General features: G+C 55.6%; 1 protein-coding gene across 1 annotated transcript; it reads right to left on the bottom strand.

The window, feature by feature from the left end:
* Positions 1-112: 112 nt before the first annotated feature.
* On the bottom strand, positions 113-8,631 carry LOC100543924 (homeobox protein EMX1). The gene is made up of 3 exons (XM_085221936.1): positions 8,274-8,631; positions 6,016-6,200; positions 113-1,187 (listed from the first exon to the last, which is right to left on the bottom strand). Exons 1-3 carry the CDS (start codon positions 8,629-8,631, stop codon positions 1,020-1,022), a joined length of 711 nt encoding a protein of 236 aa, XP_085078062.1. The 3' UTR covers positions 113-1,019.
* Positions 8,632-9,391: the final 760 nt, after the last annotated feature.

A 9,391-nucleotide genomic window follows, 5' to 3' on the forward strand; every position in this document is an offset into this window, starting at 1 on the left:
ATATATGATGGTTATAAACGTCCTTTCCTGGGGAGATGCAGGTGGGACCCTCGTTCCCCCCACCCAAATTCTGGGGCTCCAGCAGTGCCTGGGGCTTCTCCAGCCCCCAGTACCCCATTTCTCACCGCACCGATGTCACTGTGGGACGGCCCCTCCCTTGACATCCAATACCCAGTGCAGGTGTGACAGCAGCCAGCCCCCGAGCACCACATACCTGTCATACCTGCAGTCACCCCCCTTCTGCTTTCTGTCACCGTGTCACATCCCTGACACCCAACCTGGGAGGAGGGGACGCTGCTGAGATGCCACCACGGTGGACGAGCTCTCCTGCATCCATCAGTCCCATGCAAGCCAACCCCATGGTGACACCACCCGATGGCACCACAGTCCCCATGGCCACATCCTCATGGGACATTTCTGGGGTGGGCAATGGGGGGCGGCTCCCCCCCACACCTCTCCAAAGATAAGCAGACATACTTTGAGCACATTTTGCTTTTTATTACCACGCAGTAACACACGCTACAGATGCGGACTACCTACGGGACGGGGAACGCACGCACACACGGGCACAAAAAAAAAAAAAAAAAAAAGAATAAATTAAAACAAAACCGTGTGGGAAAAAAAAAAAAAAAAAGAGAGACAGAGAAAGGAGGAGGGGAGAGGGGGAAAAAAAACGGAAAATAAAGAAAAAGGGTTGGAAACATTGAGCTCGAAGTAGGACGTTGGACGCGATCTCACGGCTGACGGGCGGTCCCCACACGGAAGAGGCTGCACGGTCGTGTCCCGGGGTCCCGGCAGCCTCCTCTTCCTCCCGGGCTCAGCAGGAGAGCCCCAAAACGCGCCCCGAGGGCTGCGCCGGGCACCGGGCTCCGGGCGGCGGGGGGGGACGGATGGGTCCCGGTGGGGCGGCGGCGGCGGCGGTGACGTCCCTTAGAGTTCGTTGGGTGATGCCGCGCGCGTCCCCGCGTCGTCCCCCGGGTTCCTCTGCATGGCGGCTGCACCAGGAGCCTGTCCCTGCCTTAGTCGTTGGAGGTGACGTCGATGTCTTCTCCGCTCGACTGCTTGGTGGCGAGGCGCCATCGGTTGATGTGATGGGAACCTTTCTTCTTCTGCTCCGAGTCCGGCCCTTCCTCCTCCAGCTTCTGCCGTTTGTATTTCGTCCGCCGGTTCTGGAACCACACTTTCACCTTGGGGAGGAGGAGCAGAGAAAAAAATCCCGTTTTCCTCCAAAAGTGACCAAAAAAAAAGTCCCTGTCACACCAGGAGTGCGCCCTGGTCGCCTTGCCCTTCTTCACTTTCCCATTCTGATGGCAGGACCTTGGGTTTGGAGGGTGCCAATCACCCTGGCACTCATCGCTCTGATGCCCATCATCCCGTTGCCCAACACTGGTGCCCATCGCATTGGCAGCCATCCCCCTGGTACCCATTACCCTGGTGCCCAGCACACTGTTACACATCACACTGTTGCCCATCACATTGGCACCCATTGCCCTCGTGCCCATCACAGTGGTGTCCATCACACCGGCACCCATCGCCCTGGTGCCCATCACACCGGTGCCCAACACACAGGCACAAAAAAATAATAAAACATCACCCTTGCCCATCACCCTGGCGCTCGGCACCATGGGCACAATGGCCCCAGTGGCCTTGGAGGGGTCACACAGAGCTGTCGTGTCCCCATGCTGACGTGGCACTGCCAGGTTTTGGCCATGGTTCCGTTCAGAGTGCAGCATAGCAACCTTCACCTCCCTGCACCCAAAGGTGGGAGAATAAAGAAGCATTTGGGGTTTAACTCATTGCATTCGTGGGTCGGTCTGTGCAAAGCCCGAGGGAAAGCTCTGAGGCTGTCAGGCACTGAGGTTGCACTGCAGATAACCAGGAAGCAAATGGAGATGATGAATTCACTGTATTCAGATGTAAGGAAGCCTATTTCACTGCAACAGCAGTCAAACGTTTCCCAAGGAGCCGGAGAGGAGCAGCATCCCCATCCCCAGACCCGGTCACTCCTCACCTGCCTGAACCCACTGCCATCCCAGACAGCAGCCAGGGCACAGAGAACTCCGTGTGGAGTGAGAGAGGCACCCAGACACCAAGAGGAGCACGACACCGCTGGCAGGATGCTGTGTATGGACACAAGATGCTGTGTGGGGATCCAGGATGCTGTGTAGGGATGGAGAATACTATACAAGGACTCAGGAGGTCATACAGGGATGCAGGATGCTGTGTAGGGACGCAATATGATGTGCACAGTTGTGGAATGCTGTGCAGGGATGCAGGATGTTGTGCACTGATGCAGGATGCTACGTATGGACATGGGATGCTCTGTAGGGACGCAGGATGCTATACAAAGACACAGGATGCTGTGTAGGGATGTGGGATACTACACAAGGATGCAGGATGCCACACAGGGATGCAGGATGCTGTGTAGGGACGTGAAATGCTGTGTAGCGATGCAGGATGCTGTGTAGGGACGTGAGATGCTGTGTAGAGACATGAGATGCTGTGTAGGGATGCAGGATGCTGTGTACGGGCACAGGATGCTGCACAGGGATGCAGGATGCCGTGTAGGGACACGAGATGCTGTGTAAGGATGCAGGATGCTACCAGTGCCCACTGCTGCCCGCAGCTCCGGCCCTGCAGGACAGACAGACCCTGTGTGCCGCCAGGCGCCGCTGCACGGTCGCTGTTGCCAACCAGCACGGTGCAGGAGGGAGCATTCATGTCCCAGCACTGCTGTCAACAAGGATCGTGCCTCCCTCTCGCAGGGCACCATCCACAGGCGATGCTCTCCCTCTGCCTCGCAGCACAGCGAGGCCGAGGCCTTCCTTCTGCCTTTCCAAGGGCAGCAAAACCCTTTCGGTGCACAGTGCAGTGAGCAGCGCACAGCTCACAGCCCACGGCTGCTTATTCCATTGAGCTCTGACCCCCAACCATTCGTTTTGAGGCATTGCCCACTTTAATTCAGCCACGGTAGAATGCTTCACAAACTTTAAGTGAAGCTCTCAGCCCCCTGAGAGCCCAAAATGAAAGAAAGGGAAAGTGAGGCGGAAAGCAATGAGGACGCACGGCTGAGTTTTTGGGAACGGGAGCTGAGTGTGAGGAGCACGGCATCCTTTAAGCACAGCTCAGCTCTGAGCAGCCCACCCCAATGGGATTGCAGCCCCCAGAGCCGCACTGCTAAGGGCAGTAACCTGCCCTGGGAACCATACATTTAAACCCCAAACATGGGTTTTGTTCCTTCCCAAACCGTGGTGCCGAACGTCTGTGCTGCCCTGTGGGTTCCCAGCTGTTCTGGTACCAGATGGGCACCATCTCCTGGTGGCTCCTCCATCCCATTCTCAGCCCTTGGCAGCTGCTCTGCACACACACGCAATGCTCTCCTGCACCTAACGCCATCCAGGCAGCGACAGCAATCCCATGTGGAATCATAAAGTCACTGGATATCTTTGAGATGCCTTCCACCCCAAGCCATTCTATGATTCTATTAAAGTCGGAAAAGATCACTACGATCATCATGTCCAACCGTGACCCAACACCACCATGCTCACCAAACCACAGCCCTAAAGCACGGCCACTTACACCAAGAGATCCCACTCTGCCATGGGGCTTTGTCCCAGCTTTGGTAACACGGCCATGCTGGGAGCTGAGGCTGTGACCAAACCAGGTGTGCCCACACGTCCCCAGCAGCTCCAAGGACAGCGCTGTGGTTGCGACCCCCACGGCACAGGAGATGCTACACCCACTGGGCTCCAGCACACCAATCCTTGCTGTGACACCACGGAGCCCCAGCCACTCTGCACTTTTTTCTTTTAACAACACCCCAAAACTCAGCAGTTCTTTTTAGGGACAAGCAGGGGTTGCAAAGGGATGACCCCCAAAACAGCGCACCAACTCAAGACCACCCATCAACACTGACATTGCTCTCTGGGACCTGGAATGGTCCCCAGCATTTATCACAGAGTCCCATCTTTCTCCTCCTGTAACTCCCAGGCATTCGTGGGCACAGCACGGCTGTGGGCCATTCTGTTAATTATTACCATCGCCCCACGGGAGCCACGGCGCGCTCAGTCCAGCAGCGGAATGGGGAGAGATGCAAGATGGCATCGCCCCACACCTCACAGCCACAGCTAAGAGGAGGGCAGTGCTTTGGGATGGAGACAGTGTGGGCTTTCTCCAGCTCCATGGGAGTCTATTCCCACTTGGGACACTCTATTATTCTACAGCCTTATGGTTCTATGAGCTCAGGGAAGCGCTTTCCCACCCGGCACATCCCTGTGCCCGGTGATGTCAGCTCACCGCAGCAGCCTCACACCACCACCGACGGGCACGGCAGCATCAGCACCCACAGCGCCCATCCCAGCACAACACCCTCCGGCACAGCACCCACCCGTGTCCCATCCCACCCCACATGCACATCCCACATGTCCCACCAGCCCCACAATGCCATCCCCGCAGCTCTGCGTCACCCCGCACACGCACACCCCGCAGCCGTTCCTCGTGCACCACGGTCCCCGCAGGCGCAGCTCCATCCCCATCCCACTCATGTTTGCTGGGGGCTGTGTGCTGCCCTTCTTTCTAATCCCATTTTTCCACAATCCTGTCTTTGCCCAACGCCATTTGCCCCCAATCCCGTTTGGCCCCGATCCCATTTGGCCCAATCCTATTTTTCCCCAGTCCTGTTGTCCCGGACCTCTATGGGAAGGGGTTAAACACCTTCACCCACCCCACGTTCCCCATGTCTCAGTGATGCACGAGAATTTGGGGACCCTTTCTACCTCCCTCGGGGCTGCTCCAGGTGTTGTTCTCCATGGGATCAACCCTTGGAATGGAGGAACACCCAATGGGATGCTCCAGGGAGCACGGGTGCTTCCAGTTGGGTTTGGATGGATGGAGAGCAAAGGGGTGACAGCAGCATTGCCACAGGACATACCTTACTATTGCATATAGCAGGTAACCACCATACGGGTGGTTACAGAATGCTAGGATCATAGGATATAGAATTGCAGAATATCCCAAGTTGGAAGGAACCCATAAGCACCATCGAGTCCAACAATCCAACATTGGCGCAAGTGGGTTGTTTCTTCCCGGGTAATTAATAAACTACATATATATAACTAAATTTATATATGTGTCAATACATTTATGAAAGCCATGAAGCTGGAAGCACAGAGGTTTCCCCTCAGCCCCTCTGCACCACCGCACATCCTGGGGTTGATGACCCCACAGCCTCCCCAGGCGCAGCGATCCGACACCGCAGTGTGCAGGGCGTACAGACAGACAGAAGCAGACACCCAAGCAGACATCTACTGCCTCTCTGCCTTCCTCTTTACTCGGGGGGATTTGGAGGCAACGTGCACCGTCAGGAGTCGGGCAGCATTCCCCGGCTCTGCTTTAATTTCCAATGAAATCGTACAAAAGGAAACAAAATAAATGAATACAAAACCAGGCCAAACAGCCCAGAATTTAGAAACCATCTCAGCTGACTGCATTGCTGAATATTACAGGACACAGCCTGGAGCCTGAATTAATATTATGGGTGCCTCCACCCGGAGCACCGTGCAGCAGCCGTGTGCCGGCAGCGCGCAGCCCCAATTCCCGTTTTCCCCTTTGCACCAACACTTTTCCTTTTGCCTTCTGGGCCCTCCTGGGCTCCCTCATTTCCTACACCAAATGAGCAAAGCCTTCCCTCAACGCCGAAAGCCGCAGCTGAGATGAGCCGTCCTGTTGGGTCGGCACAAAGGCACCGAGCCGATGGGTTCTAATGGTGACACCGCCACTGCTTTGGCCACTGCAGTTTTGTCTGGCACTCACATCAGGCAGAGAAGAAATAACGCAGCACGACGGCTCCGACATGAGAGCGCGGGGACGCGGCATCCCCACCCCAACCCGACACAGAGGATCCCACACACCACTCCTGGGGAACCGCTGAGCATTTCGCCCAGCGCATCTCCGTCACGGCGTGGTGCCCGCAGCCCAAATCCCACGGACGGATGGGTACGGATGGCTGTGCCATACCTGGGTCTCGGAGAGGCTGAGGCTGCTGGCCAGCTGCTTGCGTTCGGCGCCCACCACGTAGTGGTTCTTCTCGAAGGCCCTTTCCAACCTCAGCAGCTGGGATGGGGAGAAGGCGGTGCGGATGCGTTTGGGTTTGCGGGCGAAGGGGCCGTGCAGGAGGAGGCTCTCCTGGGACACTTCGCTCCCTGCGGGCAGAACGGCGGGGTCAGGAGGGGGGAATCGTCCCAGCAGCGTGCTGTGGGGATTTGTGCTGTGAAAAGGGGGGAGTGGGGGGCAGCCCAGTGTGGGGTGGGGTAAGGAGGGGGGACGGGGACTGGTGGGATTTTGGAATCGCGGTCGCTGCTTTGGGAAATGGAAAAGGGGAGAGAGAAGGGGGAAAACGAACGGAGAGGGTTGGAGAGGGAGAGAAACGGTGAGAGGGGAACGGAGGGAAAGGGAAAAGTGAGAGAGGAGATGGAGAAATGAGAAAGTCTGAAAGGAAAAAAGAGGGAAAGGGTAGAGGAGGGGAAGGGAGAAACTGGAGAAATGTTAGGGAATAAGAAAGCAGAAATGAAATTAAAAGGGAAGGAAAAAGAAATAAAAAGAGGGGGGAAGAAAGGTAGAGTGAGAGAGAAAGAAAATGAGAGAACGGCGGTAATTCTCGTGGAAAGAAACAGAGAAAGAAATAGAGGGGGAAAAAAGAGAAATAAAGGAAAAGAAAAAGAAAGAAATGAAGGAAAAAAGGGAAGAGAAAGAAATAAAGGAAAGGGAAAAGAGAAATAAAGGGAAATGAAGAGAAAAGGAAAGGAAGAAAAAGAGTAAGAGAGGTGTTAGAATTGAATCTTTTTTAAGGTCCTGTGTGCTCCAAACTATACTATGAAGGACAGGAGAAAGGCTGAAGGAGTGAAGTGAGAAGGGAAAGAGACCGAGGGGCCGAGGGGAGAAAGTTAGAGAAAGAGAGAAATAAGATAAGGGGAGAAAGAACAGAAAAGTAGGAGGAAGATGGGATGAAGGGAGAGAGGGGAAGAGGGAAGGAAGGAAAGAAAAAAGAAATGAAAGGGTAAAAAATAAAAGAAGAAAGGAAAAAAAAAAAGGAAGGCAAAGGAAGAAAGAAAAAAAGGATAAAAAGAAATAAAAGAAAGGAAAAGAATTGGAGGAATCCAACACAAAACGAATGGATCGGGGCAGCCGCTGCGGGGCTGTGAGCACCGGGAACTGAAATGGGCACTGAGAGACTGGCTGGAGCCAGGAGGGGTCTGGGTGTGCTGGTGGGAATGGAGAGAAGCCAACGGGAACACAACCATAACCCAGCCATAACCCAGCCATAACCTGGTGATAACCAGGTGATGATACAGGATAACCCCGTGAGGAAGGAAAGGAAAGGAAAGGAAAGGAAAGGAAAGGAAAGGAAAGGAAAGGAAAGGAAAGGAAAGGAAAGGAAAGGAAAGGAAAGGAAAGGAAAGGAAAGGAAAGGAAAGGAAAGGAAAGGAAAGGAAAGGAAAGGAAAGGAAAGGAAAGGAAAGGAAAGGAAAGGAAAGGAAAGGAAAGGGAAATGGGAAATGGGAAAAGAGAAAGGAAATGGAAAAAGAGAAAGGAAATGGAAAAAGAGAAAGGAAGTGGATATGGAAATGGAAGAAGAGAAAGGAAAGGGGAAAAGGAAAGGAAAAAGGAAAGGAAAAAGGAAAGAAGAAGCAAAGAGGAAAAAGGAAAAAAAAGGAAGAAAAAGAAAAGAAGAAAAGGAAAGGATAGAAGAAAAAGGAAAGGAACAAGGGAGACAACACGGAGAAAGGAAGGAGGAAAGAAAGAGGAGAAACAGAAAGAAAGAGGAGTGGAAGAGAAAGTCAAAAATTAAGAAAAACAATTTTTCTCAAAAAATAAGAAACAAATTAAAAGAGAAAAAGAGAGAAAGAAAGAGGGAAAAAAAAACAGACGCGGGAAAGAATGAAAGAAAGATGGAAAGAAAGAAGGAAAGAAAGCGAGAAGGAAAGCAAGGAGACGGGAAGAAGCAGAGAACTGATAGAAGGGATGACAGAAAGCGGGAAGGAAAGAAGGGGAAAAGAGAAAAGAAAGGGGAAAAGAGAAAAGAAGGAAAAGCGAAAAGACAAAGCCCGAAAAGAAAATCTCCGCCTCATCTCCGTTCCCCGCGGCAGAATCGGACCGCCCGCAGCCCGGAGCCGCGCCGAGAGGAGCGCAGCAACAGGTCTCGGTGCGGGGCTGCGGGTCTCAATGCGGGGCTGCGGGTCCCGATGCGGGGCTGCGGGTCCCGGTGCGGAGCTCACCTTGGAAGCGGTGCCCGAAGAAGCGGTTGCGCAGCACCCAGGGGTAGAAGTTGAGCGGGTCGCGATGCTGCGGTCCGAAGAAGGAGTGAGGGTGCGGGAGAGGCGATGCTCCGAGCTGATGCGGAGCGACGGGTAGAGCCGGGTGCCCCACGGCTTCGGGGAAAACGAGCTCGGTGCCGCCGTACAGAGCCCGACCGGCGGCGGCGGCCCCTTGGAAACCGCCGGGGAAGGCGTCGGAAGCGGCGGGGGGGGGATAATTGAGGGCCGAGGGCCGCAGGGGTTCCTCGGGGCTCAGCGGGGTGTCCTTGGCCACCAGGGACTCGATGGTGAAGCAGCGCTTGGCGGACGGCTGGAACATGGTTTGAGCTCGGGGGGGCCGCGGCGGGGCTGTTCCTGCGGGTGCGCGCGTGTGTGTGTGTGTGTGTGTGTGCGAGAAACCTCCCCCCCCACCCCCCACCCACAGCCCCCCCGTACGGGGCCGCGCACACGCGCACCCACCGCCCGCACCCCGCGGGCCGCCCCCGCACCCCGCAGCCCCGCAGCCCTACAAATAGGGCCGGTACCTGGCGCTGCCCCCCCCCCACCCCCCCTTCCCCGCCTGGGCGGCCCTCACCTGCGGGTGAGGAGGGCCGGGGCTGGGGCCGGCGCTGGGAAGGAGGAGAGCGCCCGAAAAACTGGACTGGAGCCGGCGGCGAGGCGAGAAGTTGTGGGAGCGGGGCTGCGGGCTGCGCTCGTTTCGTAGGAAATCGCTACATCGCTTCTTTCGTGCTGAAAATCGGGACGGCAGTACGGCCCCGCGGCTCCGCCGCTCCGCGATAGAAAGGTCGGAGAGCTCCCGTTACCCGCGCAGTCCCCGCGCAATGTCCGCGCAGAGCGGAGCCCCGCTTAAAGCCCGGCCTGGCCCCCCGCTCCTCCCTGCGCTGGGAATAATAATAAGAATAAAAAAAATGATATCAAAATATCGACGAAAAATCCCAAAGTCGCTGTTTTCTCTCCCGGAGCCGCGCTGAGGAGATTGATGCGCGGGCGCGCAGCCTCTCCGCACTTTGGTCCGTCCTGAGTTCACTCCGCAGTTTGGCTCTGCTTCGCCCGCCGGGACGCGGCGGAGTTTTGTTGAG

Source organism: Meleagris gallopavo, chromosome 4, assembly GCF_905368555.1.
Source record: "Meleagris gallopavo chromosome 4, MGAL_WU_HG_1.1, whole genome shotgun sequence".
Taxonomy (NCBI): Eukaryota; Metazoa; Chordata; class Aves; order Galliformes; family Phasianidae; genus Meleagris; species Meleagris gallopavo.

Excerpts from the sequence above, each read along its gene's own strand:
- LOC100543924 (XM_085221936.1), bottom strand. The coding sequence starts at position 8,631 with ATGTTCCAGCCGTCCGCCAAGCGCTGCTTCACCATCGAGTCCCTGGTG. Across the intron at positions 6,201-8,273 it reads CTTCGGGCACCGCTTCCAAG|GGAGCGAAGTGTCCCAGGAG; the intron begins GTGAGCTCCGCA and ends TTCTGCCCGCAG. Across the intron at positions 1,188-6,015 it reads TCAGCCTCTCCGAGACCCAG|GTGAAAGTGTGGTTCCAGAA; the intron begins GTATGGCACAGC and ends CTCCTCCCCAAG.